Below are 22,006 nucleotides of genomic sequence, written 5' to 3'. Positions count from 1 at the left end.
CATTGTTAGTGCTATATTCTCCCTTAAAACTGTTTTTTTCTTTCTTTTTGACAGTTGCCGAACAAGCAACCGGAAAAGCTTGATAGGCAATGGACAGTCACCAGCATTGCCTAGACCACACTCGCCTCTCTCTGCTCATGCAGGTAACTGATCATTATTTCTTGAATGTTGTCTTATTTCTTTTTTAAAAACTTTTTCAGTTATTACTTTTTTCCTTTTATAAATTTTCAGATGATGTGAGACATTTGAAATATGCTTTGGGTAGATATGGTAGCTCATATAAGGAGGATAAGTGTTAAGAATTATTCAGTGTGTTTCTCCCTAAGCTTGAACTTGTCTATTAGATAGACATTGTGAGGATGATGAAGATTCAACATATGAGGCCATGACTTCAAGTACTTTGTAGAATTATAGGGATGTGAGAGACATAGTATAAAAACTCTGCAATGAATACTTTTTTTTTGTTTGTTTTGTTTTTTATTGCTTTGCATGCTTTTAAATCTCAAGTTAGTTTTTTATCTTTAGTTCTACCTAAAGTGATGCAAAGAAGAGAAAGGTTAATTCCAATCAGGAAAGTCAGGGAGAAATAGAAGGAGCTGCTTGCTCAATATGTTAAAAGATGGTCAAGGTTTTGGCAGGTAGAATTGAAATGAAAGAAATAATTCCCAGTGTATGGCTAGAGTAGGGGATGTACATGCTCGATTATACAGAGAACATGAAGAAAGAAAGGCAGATGAAGGTCAGGGAGTGGAAGGGCTTTTGACATTGAGCTTCCCAGGATTTTGAGGAAGATCTGTGTTTTAGGAAAGGGTCTTCAGGACTGTGAGGGATTAGGGTTGAAAGAGTGAGTGTAGCCTGATTTCCACGGTGCTCTTGGGAAAACTCTAGTTTGACACTTGGATGCACTTGGTTTCATATTTAAATGTCAGTCTGTCACTGACCCCCCACCAAGGCAGGGGTCACTCCAGTTGAGGGTGAGAGTTGACTGTTATGGTTGGGAGAAGAAGAGAGAGTTGATCCTCTGGAATGACATATTATTTCACCCACAGCAATCGCTAACAGGTGGTAAAATAAAAATGTAAAAGATGAGTTGGTAAAATTATGGGTACTATAAAGTGACCACTAACATCCATAAATGCTTTTCCCAGGAAGAACTTTAGAGAAGCTCTTGGCACTTGCAAGGATGTGCTTGAAACTCTGCATGGTAGCATCATAGGTAATAGCCAGACATTTGAAACAACCTAAATCTCCATCAGTTGAGAAATAGCTAAATGAACCACAGCATAGTGATATGTGAAAAACACACAAATGAACTAGCCCTACACATTTCTGCTTGGATGAAATTCACATAAATGTTGGGCAACAAAAGCAAATTTCAGAAGAACATTGCTCAAGCCATTTGTCTAAAGTTAACATGGCACTACATACAATATTTTATTTAGGCGTATATGTTTATATGTTATATATCTTGTGTATTTTACAACAATATCTGCATATTATAAAATGGCACATATATATGTTTGTAATGAGAGTTTAAAGGAAAATAGTGATTTATTATTTACTTCTAAGAAGTGTGAGGAGGGGGAAATAATTGGGGTAAGGAGCACAAAGTTGGTGATATTATATTTCCAAAGTTGTAATGAACACACAATTATTTATGTTATTATCGTTTATACTTTTGAAAATTCCACTAGATCACTGTAACAATAATAAAGCCAATAGAGGGTCAAGCAAGGATAAATTGTATTTTTCCTCCGAAGCATTGTATTTCTCCTGCACTCGGTGCAGAACCTCGCAGTATTACTGGATGCTAAGTGAATGATGAATCCTGTTTCTTATTTACAATTCAATAGTGATTCAAGAAATATAATCTTAGCTGGGACCGTGTTGCACCTGTAATCCCAGTGGCTCAGGAGGCTGAGGTAGGAGGAGTCTTATAAACTCAAGACCAGTCTCAGTAACTTAGCGAGGCTCTAAGCAACTTAGCAAAACCCTGTCTCAAAAGAAAAAATAAAGGAATGGAGACATGTAAGCACTCCTAGGTTCAATCCTTTGGTACCAGAAAAAAAAAAAAGAAAAAAAGAGAGAGACAAAAAGTTTAATCTTACTCTTCTTTTGGTAGTGTTTAGCAATAACTTTACCATCCTTTATGTGACCGTTGATTAGTCTTTTATTGCTGTGATTTTCTTCAGTTCTAATGTGGAAAGGGAAGTAAATGTGGGTAAGACTTTAATGATTCTGTTAATTATTTTTCTTTTCTCTGTGGTCTTAGTTCAAATGATTTTCCCATCAGTGTTAATTTTTGAACTTGACTGGGAAAGTGGGCAGAGAGAAGCCTGTTGCATAGAGTGTGAGAGTATTTTTCTTCATTTTGTGGAGCCAACAGCTTCTTAGAGGCAGTGCAAGAGAGTTTTTGTGAGAAGTGCCATTTATCACAGTCTGGTAGGTTCCTATTTTTGCAGAGGAAGAAGAAGATATAAACTGAGGGGCAGTCCTCATGTCTTGATCACAGGCAGTGGCTGTGACTCATGACACCTGCCACATCTCTGACTCTCCCTCTGTTGTTTCTATCCTGTGGGGATTCCTCAGTATCTCCCATGTCTCTTCGGACACAGGAGAAAGAAAATCTACTGCCTCTCAGCACTCATTAGTCTAGAACTCAGAGCTTCGCTTTATGTTGTTCTTTGTTGGATTGTAATCTTTTCTGAATTGTATGAGCCCAGCCACCCCTCAGTGGCACAAGGATCACTAGAAATGGGCACATTAATTATTTGTGTATGTATGTGTATCAGGAAGGCTCTGAGCAAAAACAGATATTGGCCTAGTGGTTCTGGAGCAGATCCTTACACACAAAATAGTGTATTTGAGGACCTGGGGGTTTCTAAAAGAAGAGTAGACAGTCCATTTTTAAAAAAAGAAAAGTAAAGCTGGGTGTGGTGGCACATGCCTGTAAACCTAGTAATTCGGGAGGCTGAGGCAGGAGGATTGAGAGTTCAAAGCCAGACTCAGGAATTTAGCAAGGCCCTATCCAACTCAGCAAGACCCTGTCTCTAATAAAACATTAAAAAAGGCTGGGGATGTGCCTCGGTGGTTAAGTGCCCCTGGGTTCAATCCCTGGTACCAAAGGGAAAAAAAAGAAAAGTAGAAAAATCACATGTGTCACAGGAAGTTTGTAAGCATGAAATATAATCCTGAAGTCCCCAATGAAAGGCTAATATATGTCTCATAAATTAAAAATATGTATAGAATAAGCAAAATAAAAAGAAAACAAAGTGTGAAAAGTATTTGTGTATCCATAAATGACTGCCCATCTGAGTGCCTTAGTATAGAAGTAGCTTGTCTAAATTGTTATGAAGTGGTGAATGAACCAACAGAAATGTGCAAAAGGCATGAATATCATGTCATGAAAAAAAAAGACCCACAAAACATGAAATTTTATTTTATTGTTCTCATAAAACAAAAGTGAACCAGGATAATGAGATAGTATCATTGTCCCATAATGATAAAATTGATAATTGATAGAATCCCAACATTGCAGAGATGTAGGGAAGCAGTCCCTTTTACATGGTGTGTTAATATAAATAAAGCCATTTGGTTAGTGGTTTGTAGGGTTGATTAAATTTTCAAACTCATTTACCCCTTGACCCAGTGAATCTATATAAACGAATTTATCTTACTGATATCCTCACAGAAATAACATCTTAACTGTAACATTGCTTATAACTAGAATGGGAAATTGTTGCCAATTTTTTGTTTAACTTGTCCTTCAGTGATGGACTGCTTATGTGTAGAATGATTCAGGCATAATAGCTGTACTTGGTTGTTATATAGAATGTGGTGGGCTTTTATGTGGTGGCAATGGAAAGATACCCAAGATAAATTGTAAGTACTAAGTTGTCTTTTCATGTTCATGTGCTTTAGAGTGCACACACACGCATACACTCTGGTGTGCTCATGCATATTCATAGAGCATTTGTGGAAAGAGAAAGGAGAGATTGTTAGCTGTTTATTTGCGGGGGGGGAATATGAAGGTAGGAAAATTAGCATGTAGTGCTTTTGTTATTAAAAAAATAAGGTTCTAAAAACAATATTTACAATGGTTTTCTGTTACTGTATAAGAGATCACTAAAAATTTAGTGGCTTAAAACAATGTGCACTTATTAATCTTGTAGTTCTGTAGGACAGGGATTTGGGCAGCTTGCTTGAGTTGTCTGCTCAGTGCATCATAGGCCAGAATTAAGGTGGTGGTTGGGCAGACTCTTTTCTGGAGAATGGGAAAGAAAGCACTGCCAAGTGTATGTAGGCTGGGGACAGCCTCAGAGGGACTGAGTGCTGCCTGAGCCCATCCTGCCTGACCCCAAGGCTGCTCTCAGCCTCCAGAACTGCCCTCCTCATCCTCAAGCCAGCAGTCATACATCCAGGCGTTCTCTTGCTTCAAGTCTGACATCTCTTCCTTCTGTCAGCTGGAGAAAACTCACTCTGTTGAGGGGAATGGCTTTAAAATTCTGCCTAGCACAACATCACTTCCATACTGAATTTTAATTCAGAGTGTTAGAAGTGTGAGCTCCGAGTGAATGGCCATCAGACTACATGGAGATAAGTGAGACTCATAAGATAACCTGAGGCTTTTAAAGTCCTAAAGTATCAAATGTAGGCAATCCTGTGGGCCAAAGCATTTATTCTTGTTTCTTCAAATTTGTTCTACTGGGAATTTGCAGGTGACTACTTTGATTCTTTTATAAGAGGGTTTTTTGGGAGGAAGGAAAGGAGTCTTACTGTCTTATTAGGAAACTCTTAAGAATTATCCAAGAAATATACATAAATCTCCAAGTCTATGAAGATATGTAACTTTTGGTTAAAAAGGGATTCCATTTCTGAATGTTTACTTGCTACTGTATCATGTCCATCTTTAAAAATCCTTGCTACTGTTTTTGGTGCAACTTGGTTCACCAAGCTCCTCCTCAAAGATCTAACTGAGCTAAAGGAGGCTCAGGGAGGTGAAAATAATCAGAGAAATGGAGAGATCGTATGAAAAAATACAACTCCAAGAAGACAGTAAAAAAACATAGAAAAGCTTTGCAGTAGGCACATGGGGACTGGGCAACAAAATAAAAGATTCCAAATCCGACTATTCAAAATGAGCCACTCTGAACACTTTGGTGTATATTGTATGGTACTAAGAATGCAGCCCAGGGCTGTGAACATGGTAGCCAAGTACTCTCTACTAAGCCATCCCTTTCCTGTTTTAGTTTATTTTGAGATCCTGTGTTGCTAAGAGTTGCCCTGGCTGCCTCAGCCTCCTGGGATTGCAGATGTGCACCATTGATCCTGGCTTATGTTTGTTTGAGGTATGGGGAATTGAACCCAGGGCCTCACACACAAACAGCAACTACTCTGCCACTGAGTTATTCCTCAGCCCTCTATGAACATTTCAGGGCATATCTCTTCAGTAAACTCTGTTCACCAAGCCCCTTCCTCAAAAATATAACTAAGCTAAAGGAGGCCCAGGGAGGTGAAAATAATCAGAGAAATGGAGAAATTGTATGGATTGTTTGAAAACAGTACAACTCCAGGAAGAACACTGGAAAACCCAGAAAAGCTTTGCTATTTCCTAAAGACCTTAAAAGATCGTACTATAGGGATACTGCTACATCAATGTTCATAGCAGCACAATTCACAATAGCTAGACCAACCTAGATGCCCTTCAATAGATGAATGGATAAAAAAAAATGTGGCATTTATACACAATGGAGTATTACGCAGCACTAAAAAATGTCAAAATCATGGAATTTGCAGGGAAATGATGGCATTAGAGCAGATTATGCTAAGTGAAGCTAGCCAATCCCTAAAAAACAAATGCCAAATGTCTTCTTTGATATAAGGAGAGCAACTAAGAACAGAGCAGGGAGGAAGAGCATGAGAAGAAGATTAACATTAAACAGGGACGAGAGGTGGGAGGGAAAGGGAGAGAGAGGGGAAATTACATGGAAATGGAAGGAGACCCTCATTGTTATACAAAATTACATATAAGAGGTTGTGAGGGGAAAGGGAAAAAAACAAGGGGGAGAAATGAATTACAGTAGATGGGGTAGAGAGAGAAGATGAGGGGAGAGGAGGGGAGGGGGGATAGTAGAGGATAGGAAAGGCAACAGAACACAACAGACACTAGTATGGCAGTATGTAAAGTGGATGTGTAACCGATGTGATTCTGCAATCTGTATATGGGTAAAAATGGGAGTTCATAACCCACTTGAATCAAATGTATGAAATATGATATGTCAAGAACTATTTAACGTTTTGAACAACAATAAAAGTTAAAAATAATAAAAATTTTAAAAAGCTTTGCTATTTGTAAAGAGGAACCATAAGACATCATGTCCATCTTTAAAAATGAAATTTCATTCTCTCAAAAAAGAAGGAGGATCTTCCTCTTTTGAACTTGAAAGTCTTTTTTGAGCCACACATGTAAATCAGTCTCACTTCTTTACAACTTGCTCACTTTTTTTTGCATAGCCATTCTTCTCACCTTGATTGTATAACTCTTTCACCACATGTGACACTAAATTGGACTGGGGGTGGGGTGGTGGTGGTGGTAAAGGCAGTGGTTTTACTGACAGGCAGGCTAATACAAATAATTGAAACCTAAGAGTCTGGGAATGAGATGGGGATAGGAAGAAATACTGAAGGTGGAGTGATTAATTTAAAGATGACATCTGGGATAGAACAGGATCAGTAAGTATCTCAATGTGCTAGAGCTATCTCTGCAAGCATCATTTATGGTATAGCCCAGTGCCATCCTTGATATCAGCAAGAAACTTGGTAATAATCCACTGCCCCAATAATGTTACCTATAAACTTGAAAGATGTATAATGGAGTAGTAAGGAACTTATTAAAATCTGGGATTCTGGCCCACAATGGAAACCAAATACTTACGGTGGTTACCAATATGCATGTGATTGTGCCATTTTAAGGATATGGTAAAACTTCATAAGAAATTTTGTAGACTCTGTTTCCATGACTCTAATCTTCAAGCCTAATTAAAATATGATCTCATGACTGTAAAAGTAAAGCTGGTTGTTCATAGAAACTATGAGAAATCACATGAAAAACGTAATCCCCTTTAAATGCACTACTCAGAGATAACCGCACTTACCAGTGTATTATACCTCTCGGGTCTTTATGACATATGTATTGTGTGTGTCTGTCCATCTGCTGTGTGACTCACAGGCCTGTGTTGAAACTCTAGTTCACTTCTCACATTCCAGCACTGAATGTGTAGTTTTTAAGATCCTATTGATATAAGCCAAGCATAATATCTTAGTATTTTCAGTATGCATGATTTAGTACTATGGGATTTTAAATATTTCTATACTCATTAACCTTTTGTATCTCTTTCATTCATCTTTATTTTCACCCACCATCCCTCTTTTTTAATCAGATTGCATTCTTTTCTAATTTGCCATTTGATTTTTTAAAGGCCCCCCCCCCACCCAACTGCTGGAAGTTATTGCTTTGTTTAGTTTTTGTTTTGTTGATTTGTTTGGTAGTCCAATCCGTCAGCCCTTCTCTGACTTTTCCCATTTTTGTTGCTGTTCAACGTTGTTGTAGTTGCAGTTTTCAGCAGGACTAGACTTGCTCTAAGCTCTTCTGCTCTGATCTCACTGCTTCCGGTCCTTCTTTATGCTTGACAAGTTTAATGTCAGTGACGTGGTTCTTTCCTGTCTCCTACTCTTAGTCTCTCGGTATAGAGTGATGGTTTCCCAAGCACTGAGCAAGTTTTTGACCCAAAGAGTTTTTTCCAGACTTTCCTAAACTTCACAGCTATGTTACACGGAGGGAAGACTGTGAGCCAAGCAGGCGTCAGAATGGTTTCTGGCCGCTCCCCAGCTTCCCAGAGACGGTGATTCGCATCCTTTCTGTTCAGATGTTTGTGGGGCCCTCAGGACTTCATGAAGTGTACACAGAAGAGAGACTGTTGCTTGTAACATTTTCTTCGCTGGTGAGAGCAACTTAGTGGAAATGAATGATTTTTGAGTTGGAGGATTTCTCCTTAGATAAGGTGAGACTAGGCGCATAGCCCCGAGTGTAATGGTGCCTTCATTTCATTTATTTTGTGACTTTAATTCAAAAACCTGCAGGAGGTTTCCATGCTTGAAATATTATTTACCAAACTGTTTGAATGTGCTTTCTAGACCTTTATTAAAAATATTCTTTTGGCCTGATGGTGACTTCCCCAGGTGCTTAAACATGAGGGCACAAGACAAAATATTGTAGGTTCTTTGCTTCTTTATGTTTGGGGACTAGGAAAAAGCAAGATTATATGCCTGTAGAGGCATAGCCTTAATAGGAATTAAGTTTCTTGATGCCCTACATGGTCACTTTCTTTAAAATGATATAAATTTAATTTTATTTTTCTCCAGGGGGATCATTGATATGATCTGCCATTGCCATATTTTCAAATATACAATAAGCAGGTCTCAAAAAAATCAGCATAAACTTGTGAAATCTTGTCTTCAGTTTAAAGCACCTGAAGGTCCTCCTTGTAGAGTTTCATTTTATATTGGTTAAAATCAGCAAAATCAACTGAGTAAAATAAACTTTGATCCACTTAGTCAGCCTTAAGTAGAGCATCACCTTGGGACTCACTCAATTTTATTAAAACCTTTAATGGCCTCAAGACCAGCTTTCTTAATTCAGTATGCGTGTTAGAACTCCATCATTTCACAATGCTGTGTGATTTTAGGAATTTCATAAGTCAATTTCTCTGAATTATGAAGAATACCATCTTTTTATTTTGTGCTGGACTCACGGGTTTTTAGTCCTTAGCCTTTGTGTAATTGTCAATTGTTGGCTTGAGTAACCACACATCTTGCCCTTCCTGCTTAAGGAAAAGAATGATAAAATCAGATGGACTGACGTCAGCCCTGTGTTTTCCTAGTTTTCGGTGCTGCTTTGTGTTGAGTTACTAATCGGGTGTGTATACCAATATCATTATTCTTTGTTAATTCCTTTATGTAGATCCAGATGCCCTGTGACCTGCATTTGTCATTTCAGTCCTTTGAGAAGACTCTACTATTTACATGTAATCTATTCCTAATAATAATTTAACGACTGACATCTTTCATATTCCCCTAATCTCAATATAGGGAATTTAACTGGGATGACCTGTGTTTTAACTTTTTAATCACTCCTTAATAATAACTTAAAGCCATTGGAAGCTGACTCCTAAATTTAACTTTTAAAGCTTCTCTGTTTAACAAAAGTAATACCACCTTTATTCATTTATTTATGTGTTTATTTGTATGCTTTTTAAGAACATGGGCCCCCTGGGCAGCCACTCAGAAAGATTTTATTCTCCCATCCATTATAAGGGCTTTTCCTTTTGTTTTCAAATTTTTACAGCGCGAGCTCTCTCACTCTCTGGCGCGCTCTCTCTCTCTGTATGTATGTATGTATATATATATATATATATGTATATATATATACGTATATATATACATATATATATATATACACACACATATATATATATATATGTGTGTGTGTGTGTGTGTGTGTATTCATCAGCATGACTTTTCTTTAGGTTTAGTTGTTGAAGCACCAGTTATCAAGTCATCAAACCCTTCACAAACAAATATTTTTCAAGTTAGAACTGACAGGACTTGGTGAAAACTTGGAGATGGAGATGAGAGTAAGGTGATCAATGTTGGCTTCTCCATGTCTCCCTGGGAGTATGAATGGTGGAGGGGACATTGTCCACAATGAAGGAGATAAAAAACAAAATATACCAGGACTAAAGTAATGCCTAAGAGTTCACTTTGCTGAATGTTTGGTTTAAATGCTCATGAGACATGTAAGTGCATAAATAGACAGTTGTTATATAGTTTTAAAACTAAGAGGCCGGGTCTGGTTGGTTGATGTCAGTTTGGAAGCCTTCACTCACAGATGGCTGTGTAAAACCTTGGGAGGTGTGGAAATCATTGAATCATTTGGAGTGAGAAGACAGAGCCCCAGGACTGGGCCTGTAATGCCGGCATTTCAGGTCCTGGAAGAACAGAAGGCCTGCAGGAGATAGAGAAGCAGCATCCAGAGGAGCAGCAAGGAAAGACAAGGTAGTGTCATAGGGTCCAAGAGAGAAGACAAGACTCCCAGAAAGAGGGAGAGGAAAATCCCATCATCAAGTCATCAAGCCCTTCACAGACATTTATTGAAAGATTAAGTAACTGCTTATGTAAAAATGGCCATGCCTTCATTTAACTCTGACTAGAAATGCACCAAGTGTCCTAATGTAAGGCAAAAAGTTGCTTCCCCTAAACGGAGGAGTCCTCTTAATTACTGACGCACTTCTAAAACCCCACAGAGCTTGTTACTTCATTGGTATATTTTGAAAGTAGTTTAGCATATCTTGCCTAGACCTTATCCATAATAGAATGTTTCAACAATTGCTAAAAGCAAAGAGGGTATCATTGCTTTTCAGATGCTTTAATAAAAGTTCAAAGAGCAGTTAAGCAAGGCAGAATTTCACCAAATTAAGGAAATCTAAAAGTCTCTCTCTCTCTCTCTCTCTCTCTCTCTCTCTCTCTCTCTCTCTCTCTCTCTCACACACACACACACACACACACACACACACACACACATACACACATAATATTTTCTCTCTCTTCCTGGTACTGAGATTTGAACCCAGGAGTGCTCTACCACTTAGCTCCATCCCCAGCCCTTTTTAATTTTTGAGTCTGGGTCTCACTAACTTGTCCAGGCAGACCTTGGACTTGCCATCCGGCTAGCCTCAGCCTCTCAAGGACCTGGGATTACACATTGCACCCAGCTAAAACTGTCTATTTTTGATAGTAGGATAGATACCATAAATTTTTGAGATTACTCTTTCTGTGATGAAAGAGATTTTTATAAATTTTGGAAGGGAAAATATTCTTGAGAAATGGGAGTCTCAAATGGCTAATGTTCTTAAAAGTTACTGAGATAGGAGAATTTTTTCAATTTCATATTTTGTAAAATATTAGAAGTGAAAACCAAGATAATTGGCTCATTCACTGTGACTAAATTTAGAATAGACATTTTTAGATTTAAATCTCATAGAGTATGTAATTATACGCTTTTTTAAAAAAAGTATGTAGATCTCAACACATTAAAAATAATATAAGTAACACACATTATTGTATCTTCTAAATCCCTGTATACTTCAACCAACATATTAAAAATATAAATGACATGAATTATTGTGTCCTCGAATCCTGCCAAGTTTACATATTCAAATTGGGGGAAAATAAACTTTTTTGATGTACCTGTTAAAAAATGGAAAATTACTTACCTCTAGGTTGTTTCAGTTCTAAGGTATAACAGATACCCAGGAAGTAACTGATGTATTTAAAATCCTTGCTAAATCACTTCTCAGCCTGGACAGCTTTACCGACTGTCATAGCCACTGTGGCTGTGGTTTTTCTGGTCCCATGGTGGTCTGGCTTATCCTTACCAGCTTATCCCTAAGTTATCTTGGATACTAAGTCAGAAATCCTCAGCTAATGTAAATTAAGACTGTTTCCCTGGGGCCATTAGATGGTGAGAAAGTGTAAATTTTCATCACAGTCGAACTAACTATTCCTTAGAGATCAAAGTACTAGAGCTGGGGCCCATTAGCTTGGGGTTCTGCCAGCTGTCTTCCCTAGGTTCCCAGTGCCATTGCTGGAAATGCTGGATGCTCAGCACAACCAAAATGCCCTGCACCTATTAGGCAACCTGTAAGGGAAGTTTAAAAATATGTAATTTTAAATTCAAATATGCATGCTAAAGAGCATTTTACTTTTCTGGCGCATTTAAATATCATGTACAGCAATGCCATCTCTGTCTTTGAACTCACTCACTCTGGCATAATTACAATCCCAGCTGTAATGATGCTTTAATGCAGATTTTGTATTTACGGTAGCAGTGTGTGAGTACTTCTGTACAAAAGCCATGTAAATTGCAGCCTTCTCAAGGTCTAAGCTTTTATGTTAGGAGCAACAGTGGATAATTATGGAGCTTGTCATGAAGTGCTAAGGTATAGGTCCCCTGGTGGTAACCATCTGAGAGAGTTCAAGTATGGGGAAGAGGAGCCCATTAACACTCCTGTATGGGAGTTGGAGCAGATTTTGTTTTCCTAGGCTTGGGAGGAGAAAGGTAGAGAAAATTTAGAAGAGTGTAAACATAAGAAAGGTGGTATAACTTTAGGAAGAAGAGATGATCTTTGCTTAAAAACTACCTAAAGTACTTTAAGTGTTTTAAAAATGTGTTGTTAAATTTTTTTTTCTATTCACAAAAGCTGTACATATTCATTGTAGAAAACACAGGAATTATAAGAAAGTATAAATAAGAATATAAAAATTATGTATATTCTTATCTACCACTCAGAATTAACCTTAACAATTGGGTATATGTCTAAATATGTATATTTTATGTATCTGCATCTATTATAATGTTTATATATGCATATACTTGTGTATATGTAAGCATACATTTATGAATATATTTGTTTATACACGTGAGAGTGTGGGATCATAGTTATAATTCCAGGTCAATTTCCTTTCTTTTTTCTCAGTACTGGTGATTGAACCGAGGGGTTCTCTACCACTGAGCTCTATCTCCAGCCCTTTTTAATTTTCATTTTGAGATAGGTTCTTATGGTTCTTACCAAGTTGTACAGGCTGACCTTAAAGTTGGGATCCTGCCTCACCCTCCCACGTGGCTGGGATTACAAATGTGCATGACTAGATCATTTTATTTTGATGGTATATTTTGAGTATTTTTTAAAATAGATCCATAAATGTCTTTAATTTAATGAACATAAAACTATTCCATTTTATGAACATCTCCCTAGTGAACATTACCCTACCTCCACTAGTGAACATTTTGGCTGTTTTATTTCTTGTTTTTTCCTTGCAAGCATGTATGGTAAATAGCATAATACAAGTGTGGTCAACTCTAATTAGTTTCTCAGCTTAATCTGAGAAACTATGCTTTAAAGTGCTAGTCTTTTATTGTCTTATTGTGTTGTTGGGCCATCCATTATTAACTTGGATTTTTGAGGCCCTAAAAGCCAGAGATTGTGTTCATAGGAAATGTGCTTGCTGTAAATGGCATTTAATAAGCATCAGGAATGTGTTGTCTCAGCAGGAAAATAACTTGACACATATCTAAGTCCATCTCAAGTATGTTCTCTCTGGTTAAAAACAATAGCTGTTTGTATTAAACTTCCAGGAACTTTGTATCCAGTGCTATCATGGTGACCTGTTGGTATTAGTGAGGTAAATGAAAAAGGAACCACACTATGGCAGGAGGCTGTAGATGTTCACCTGTGTATTCTCCCAGGCACTGAGGACAAGACCCTAAGGTAGAAACTTCCACCTACTGTGTAATTAAGACTCCTGCAACCCAAAATCTTCTCATTGTGAGATTGCCAGCAACTGATAATGTGTTAAATAGTGTACATAACACTGGTCCTAGGGGTATTGGCTCTGGGACTTCATCTACCACTTCCCACATATCACCATTTTTACTCTGGGCAAGTCACTCTCTGGGTCCATCAAATGATCTATCAAACGGGTTCTTCCAAAGGCCTCCATATCTATCAAATGAAAACAATAAACTGGTCTGTGCAACTACATATTTGCAATATATAAAGTACAACAGTGTGAGTTTTAAGTCACTTTTTAAGTGTTATAATAGGTTAGAATTCATGACATGGTTAGCATTGAGATGACATCATAGAGTGTAAATGTGGAGAAAAATAGAATACAGCCTTGGTGGAGTGTGTGAGTGGGCTGTTGACCATGGAATGTGGCTCCCAAGTCACAGTCTTCTCTGGAACACATTTGCAGGAGTCTGTCATATTTTCATCTTGGCCTACCATCTTTTGGCAGTCTCTTGGCTGGCATACTTACTCTGGTTTAGGACTGATTTGGGAAATTAATGGCATTTAAAAAAATACTCTAGGGTATCAGAACCTCAGGAGTTCCAAAGGGGCTGCCTCAGTGAAAGGGTCTGGGAAAGGTGATCTGGGAGTGGGATTTACACCCACCATACCTTTACTTTAGGCTGGCCTGCCTGCCTGCCTTCCTTCCTTCCTTCCTTCCTTCCTTCCATCCTTCCTTCCTTCCTTCCTTCCTTCCTTCCATCCTTCCTTCCTTCCTTCCTTTTTTTTCTTGTGCTTGCAGTTGAACCTAGGACCTCCCACATGCTAGGCAAGCATGCTACAATTGAGCTACATCCCCAGCACATTTTGGGCTCAGAATAATCTTTTGCTTGTGCACACATGTTTGAACACCAGGCTAGGAACCCAAGACCCAGTGCAGCCAAGTGTTCAGGCTTGCTGGTGTTGCTGCCACCTCTAGAACCCTGCTTCCCAGGACTCAAGCTTTGGTACACTTAGCAAGGCCTTGGTATCCGTCCCTGATGATGCCTTCTAGAGAGATCAAGGATGACTTGGGCCAGCTCCAGAGTGAGCTTTGATTTACTCTTTGCATCATTATGTTTCTTCTGTATTATTTTATAAAAAAAAACAAACTTAGACATCACACCAAAAGTAGGTGAATAGGGTAGACTTCACTTTTCCAAAAAGATTGTACAGGTGTTTTTGTTGTTATGGTTATCATTTAGGGTATATTTTAAGAATAGGGGAAAAAAAATCTAATTTTAGGGATGAACTGTATAGCTATGGTGTGTAATAATGGTCAGGAGACAAGTAGGATACTAGTAAGCCAACAGGTCTACTCCACCTGACCAAGGATGGTCAGCAGGGCCTGGCACCTACCTGGGAAGCACTGAACTGAGGACAAGCACATTCCTCTAACCATTCTGCTGCTGATTCTTATGGCAACATCTGCTGTCTTGGTAGAGTACCTTTGATACAGAGGCACCTAAAAATTTCCCTAAAGCATGAGTGTTCTAAAGTGCTCTAAAGGTATCAGGTGTTGGTGAACAAAAGCCCAGCACTGAATTACATGGTCTATCCTCACCGTTTTATCCATAGATTGAAAGAAGTTATATTTAGGTTAATTTTCTTCAAGTTTTATCATAGTTTGCTGACAATCAAGAATCAAGTAAGATTTTTGAACAATTCTCTAATCTTTATTTGGCCTTATTTCCTTTTCTGTGAAAAGAGAAGATTGGAATGAATATATGTGTATATGTATTTATTTGTGATACACATACACAATGTTTATGGCTATATAATATATGACTATGATACACATATTAATATATATTTTCTAATATGCATAATTATTATTTAATGCATATATATTCTAATATTATTTAAAACATTTCTTCTAAGACTGCATAGAAAGATTGCATAGTTCTAGTTTCTTTTTTGTTTTAAAGAATATTTTTTTCATCCTGTGTTCTCAGGATTTATATTGACTTTGCATTCTTTGTTGGAGGCATGCTTTTAGTATGTTAGGGGCTGATGACAAATGATATTTGGGGCATCTAAAATATTAAGGGCAAGAGGGTAAGACTGAGACTGAACTCCCACAGATGTAAGATGGGAATGCATGCCTAAGGGAAATACAAAGCATGTGCTGGATATGGTCACTTTCTTTATTTCATCAGATTCTGAGGATGAATGTTCCACTTGGAAGGACTTTTAATGGGAAAACAGGTTGTCCTGTTGCCTGGGCCTCCCAGGCACTTTGAAAAGCCATTGAATTCCTTGTTTATATGGAGTAGTAATACATCTCACTTTGTAGTTATTACATCTATAAGCTGGAACAAGTAGGCCTAAAAGCCTGTTTTTGGACATGTTAGAATGTTCTGGAATTCTTTGGTAGTTACAAGTGACCAGCCATTCATTGAATTTAATTATTTAGTTAGTTATGAAAGTTTAAAGCAAGACAAAGGGCACCTCAGAGAAAGAATGTGCCCTGATTCAGTATCTAGAGATACAGATCATCTTAAATAGGCCAAGTACAGGAAATCAAGTAAGTTCTGTAATCAGTTAAAAAAAAAAAATGCTTGCTGGAGATCAGTCTGACATCCTTTGAAATTGAAAGAAAAATAATAAATGAATTGGTTTGTTCACAATTTGGAACTTTTGTGTCATTTTTTCAGTAGGAGATGTGAGTTTTAAATTTATCACTGGTCATTTTGTTTGATAGTTTTGATTTTCTAAAGAGAAGGGTCAGATGCAAATTTTTTCTCCTCCTCCGGAGACCAGGTAGACTTTTAATATCAAGAAATGTACAAAAAAATGCACATAAGCTTTATCACCACCTGCTTCATCTGTGGTTTTATGGGGCTGCTTTAGTTCATCCCTCTTTTCTTACTGTTGCCATAAATGATGAATGCTCATATGAGGGGCCTTAACCAGTTTTGCCATGAAAATGTGCTTATCTGACCTTGAATCCTACTTACCATTTCATTTCCTGAAGCTGTGTTTCTTAGCAAATGGCTAGTTACAATGTCTAAATTTAAGTTACTATTACTAACATAACTCAGTAAACAATTGACACATAGGTTGTGATTTGTTAGCAATTCATGCTTTTCTTTAAAATATCTGTTAGCAGCCTGTCACAACCTGTGACTTGTAAATCTACAGTAATAGAGCCTAGGACGATTCCAATGATTGGTCACATCTTTAGGAGAAATTACCCTTTTTACTTACGAAACAAATCTTATGTCACAGAATCTCATGTCAGCAGTCAACTTGTGTCTAGACATCAGAACGACAGCCAGGTAGGCAGGAGACAGAAGATGGATGTCACCCTCCCTGTTCTGCATTCCCTGACAGCAGAGAATTAATATCTGTGTCAGCAACTAAAATGTCTGGCGGTTACTTCCCACCAGAAGAAGGATGCTTTTGGAGCTGGACAGAGACATCTATGGCCTTCCAACAGTATTATCTTTCTCTACTAGATTTGAGAAACTATAATTTTTGGTGTTAAACAAGAGATAAATTGGGGTTTCATTTATTAATTTCTAATAATATATGTTTTGGGCAGGGGACCAAATAAACAGAATCAAAGCAGTGATCAGCAATACTACAAATGAAAAAAGACTATTGAATACTTTCACAAGTTGTGCAAAAAGTAAAATGGGCATTAATAATAAAAAAAACCCTGCCCTATATAGTCCTCTCTTTTATAAATTTTGAGCAATAAAGGAAAAACACTTTTAAGATCTGAGACTATCTGAACAAAAACAACGAACCTGATCACTTATAAAAGTATAAAATACGTGCTGGGCTGTTTTCCCTTCTACTGCTAGGTAGTGCTAGTGTGACAAACGACTCCATACATGGGAGGACATATGAAATTACTTTCCATCTATCTTTCCTGAAAAACTCACATAAAAAACACACCTGATGACTTAGATAATCTTAGTACAGATAATCATTTGCTATTAATAATGTAGATTTAGAATTCATAGTTAGTCTAAGATGAACATTAAAAGTGTGGCAGACATATATGTTCTAAGTTCCTTGATTTTAGGGAGTGAGGGGGGAAACAAGAATTGTATTGTAATCCTTTTGAACTTATTAAGTAAAATATGCATTCATATTCACATGCATGTATTTGTGGTTTTCAAACATTTTAAGATAATCACTTACCTGGATAAAAAGCAATGCTGTCACAGAAGAACATAAAAAGAAATGCCAGTATAGCATAGGGTAAGAAAAATATCAACTTACTACACTTTGAAATACAAATGTTAACATTTAGTAGAACTGTAGAAAAATTATTTGCTTTAAACTATGGGGCTTTATCCCAAGAATGCTGATCAGTTTAATATTATATATACTATTAATACATCATGGCCGTGGGTCAAATGTTCGTCTGAATAGATGGTGAAAAAGTACTTGATAAAATTAAACATTTATTTATACTAAAATTCTTTAGAATATGAGAACAAATGGAGAATTTCATTATGTACTAAGACATCTAATTTAGACTAATGGTCATTATCTTACTTTAGTAAAATACTAGAAACATTCTTTTAAAATCTGTCTTTATTAATATCTAAATTTATTCTAGAAGCTCTTTGCATTTGAGAAACACAAACAGAAACAAAATGTATTATTCAAAGATGTTAAAATTTATTATATTCATATGCTATAAATAACCTAGAAAATCCAGGAGAATTCAGTCAATAAATTAATAATGAATGAAGTAGATTGTGTACAAGATGGATATGTAGAAATTAATATTGTTGCATATTACCAACTATGGCCAATTGGAAATGATTGTGGAAGAAAGGAATGAATTCAAGACTCCTCTTTTTCCATATCCTTCTTCTACCACATCCCCAAAGGGGCAGAAAATTTCAGGCTTTGAAGTAGCGAGAAGACTTGAAAGAGATTTTATTTGAAAACTAAACTATTTTGAATAATGGAAAGACATGTTCATTGAAGACAAAACTAAATATTATTTCATTTCCAGCCACAATTTTCATGAATGCAAGAGAGTGTGTGTGTGTGTGTGTGTGTGTGTGTGTGTTTTCAAGTGTGCATACCTCTCTCTTCTTCATTGCAAACACCAAATACTGTGTCCAGTTTAAGCAGAGGAACAATTGGATAGCTCACGAGACTTTCAGGAGTACCAGAGAGTGAGCCTTAGAAGCTACATAGCCTACCAAACCACCCAGATGGCAACATGGCACTATGGAGGGCAACTCCTTACTATTGCTTCTGAAGACCTCGGATTCCAAAGAAACTGGCACTGGTGCTCCTCAAGAGGATGTCACTCCCACTCCTCTTGCCACTCAAATCATCTTTATACTGTCTTCTTTCAAGCCAATAATGAATTTAGACCTAACTGGACAAAGCAAAGCCCATCTTCTAACTGCAGGGAAAGCCAGAAGAGTGGGTAATGGCATCAACCACAGGGAGGCTGGACTCATGATATGGGAAACTCGTCTTAAAGAAGGAGGCTGCCTGGGAGATACTGGGTGACCATAAAGATGACAAGTGCTTATTATTGTGGTAACTTGTTGTGATGACTCCAGAGGTCATTTAGAAAATTTGAAAAGATAAACTAGCTAAGTACATTCAGTGAATTGAACTTGACCTACCTGATTTTAATATGTATGATGGAGTGACAGTTGTCCAAGGAGTTTTCACATATAAAATAAAAATTTACAGGGATTGATGATGATTTAAGTAAACATCACAAATCATTGAGGAAAAAATAGCCAATTTTCCCAATATTATTTATTTATTAGATGATCTATATGAAAAATGTTTAAAATACGCTTCCTACATATTACATACTAAAATGAGGTTTATAAAGCTTTGAATTTGCCTGTATAAATTCAACCCCCAAAAGTAAAATTATCATATAGATGATTAGGCATGCTGCCACACATCTGTAATTCCAGTGACTGGGGAGGCTGAGGCAGGAGGATCGAAAGTTTGAGGCCATCCTTCGCACCTTAGGCCCCAAGCAACTTAGTGAGACCCTGTCTCAAAATAAAAAATAGAGTTGGAGAGGTGGCACAGTGGTAGAGCACCCCTGGGTTCAATCCCCAGTACCCCCCCCTGCAAAAAGTAGTTGAATATTTAATATATTTAGAATGGAGAAATAACTTCTGAGAATGAAAAAGTGGGAAAAGTTATCTGAAAGGAAAAGATTATGAATACGTATGTATTAAGAGTTTATTAAAAATGCCATATACAAAATTAAAACACTAACAACTGAGGAAATATCAGCAAAAAATAAAATGGGCAACAGATTAGTATTGTTAGTTATAAGGAACTCTAAATGAATGTGTGGAAAAAAAAATCCCCAATGCTCCACTAAATAAACAGGCAAAGGACAAGAACAGACAGCTCCCAAAAGAGGAAGTAGAAATGACAAGTAAACAGATGAAAAGTTCAGCCTCTCACTAATCAAATAGATGCAAAGCAAAATGATGAGATGCCAGTTTTCTCTTGATTTACAAATATTAAAAACCAAACATGGCACTGTTCATTTCTGGTGATGGTATAGTGAGATGTTTTCATACATTAATGTAAATTTACAGTAGTTTCAGAGAGTATCTTGATACTTTGAAGCAAGCACCTTAAAATTAGTTTATATCACTTAAACTATTATTTGCACCTCATGAAACATAATTTAAAGAAACAATAGTAAAAGTACTTGGAAATACGTATTTCAGGATGTTAATTGCACCATTATTTATAATAAATATTTATAATAATGCATCATTGGAAAAACCCTAAACATTAAAGAGTAAGAAGAATGATGGTGAAATTGTAGTCCATCTGTACAATGAAATCATTTTGTTGGCCATTAAAAATCATCCCTTTGGGGCTGGGGGCTTAGCTTAGTGGAAAAACATGCATTTAACATGTGTGAAGCCCTAGATTCAAACCCCAACACCAGAAAATAAAACAAATAATCATTATAACTTTGAAACATAATTAATGATATTTGGAAAATTGAAGTTCAGCCTAATTATAAAAAGCAGGACCCAAAACTAAATATAGTTTATAATCTAATTTTAAAATGTTTGTATATATACATACAGACTGTCAAAAATAGGCTAAAGAAAGCTATGAAAATACGTTAATAAGATTAACATTTCATCTTTATAATTTATTTTTCAAGTCCTCTACCATACTCATGTTACATTTACAATCAGGTTTTTAAAAGTTGTTTTAAAAAGTGAGCAGTTCCTTTTCTAAGGGTTTTAAATGTTTCAGCAGAAAAATCCCATGTGCATATTGCTTCTGCCCTTACCATCTGCCTCCAGTTTAAAGCAGTTAAAACAGTTTTATGTGTAGCATTTTCCAGTATTAGGAGCAATACTAAAGTTATCCCCTCAGTTCAATTTAGCCATAGTCAGCCCCATGGTGGTGATGGGCATATGCTGCTGTCTTCTACCTCATATCCACCTGAAACTGTGGCTGCTAGAGGGTAGAGGAGTTCAGTGAAGGTTGTAATGTTTTTTTGTCACATCTACTATTTTTTTCCAAGGGAAAATCTAAATGAATTGCTCTTGGAAAACATTGCAAAGCTATTTAAAGGAATATTTTCCTTCTTTTTAGTAAAAATGTAATTAAAAATGCCATTCATACGTATGCTCTGTATGTGTTGAAATATCACATTCATTTATACATTTATATAATTCATTTATACAATTAACATTTTAATAAAAATTGAATATTTTTAATGTTATAAATAAAGTTATCAAGCTCATAAATCCTCTAAACGGTAGGAGAAAGGTAGAAATTTTGTTTTTCAGTTGCTGGGTAACATGAAGTTACTGAACTAATCACTCATGTAAGGAATTATTTCATCCATATTTTACCAGATAGTGCATTTTAATAGGGGATTTTAAAATCATACTGTGGAATTTAAACTATTACGACATTTGAAATTTCTTATTTTTTAAATTATAGATTAATAATCAAATGTACATGTTTTTCATCATCTTTTATCACATGTCTTGAAAGAACGGAGTCAACACTTCCTGCTCTGGTACCCTTGGGAAACTAATTCAGATCTAACATTGCTCAAGATTGATGATATCGTCAGGCTTGACACCATCCTGTGCTGATGATGGTGGGAGCCTCATCATCATCTCCCAGTGGCCAATGAGTTCTTTGTTTAGGAAAAAAAAATTACTCATCCTGAGCACCCTGCAGGATTTGACCCAGGAACTCTTCTTCCTGTTTCTTGACTGTTTCTTTTCCCTTGTTTCCTAAAATACTTGCTTCTGTATTTCTGTCTTTGTTGGCATCTTTTGTTTCCTTGTTTTTTTTTTTTTTTTTTGGTACTAGGAATTAACTCAGGGATGCTGTATCAGTAAAGCATCCCCATCTTTATTTATTTATTTATTTACTTATTTGGCAGGGTCTTGCTAAGTTGCTTAGGGTCTTGCTAAATTACTGAGTCTATCTTGAACTTGCAATCTTCCAGCCTCAACCTTTGAGCTGCTGGCATTAGAGCTGTGCAGCACTGTGCCTGGCTTCCTTATCCGTTTTAGTTGTTGGAATCCCTTGAGTTGCAAGCT

The 22,006-nt window shown here is 36.8% G+C and overlaps 1 protein-coding gene across 14 annotated transcripts in view; it reads left to right on the top strand.

Annotated features, from left to right (window-relative positions):
- Positions 1-22,006, top strand: part of Mast4 (microtubule associated serine/threonine kinase family member 4) — a 554,645-nt gene that overhangs the window by 442,035 nt on the left and 90,604 nt on the right. For all 14 annotated transcript variants that reach the window (XM_078015707.1, XM_078015703.1, XM_040273127.2 and 11 more), the window contains one exon: positions 55-143. In XM_078015707.1, the coding sequence (XP_077871833.1) occupies positions 55-143 (89 nt within the window). The remainder of the gene's footprint in view (positions 1-54; positions 144-22,006) is intronic.

Source organism: Ictidomys tridecemlineatus, chromosome 1 (genome assembly GCF_052094955.1).
Source record: "Ictidomys tridecemlineatus isolate mIctTri1 chromosome 1, mIctTri1.hap1, whole genome shotgun sequence".
Lineage (NCBI taxonomy): Eukaryota > Metazoa > Chordata > Mammalia > Rodentia > Sciuridae > Ictidomys > Ictidomys tridecemlineatus.
The sequence above is the reverse complement of the archived record's forward strand: the minus strand, read 5'-3'. Positions and strand labels throughout refer to the sequence as shown.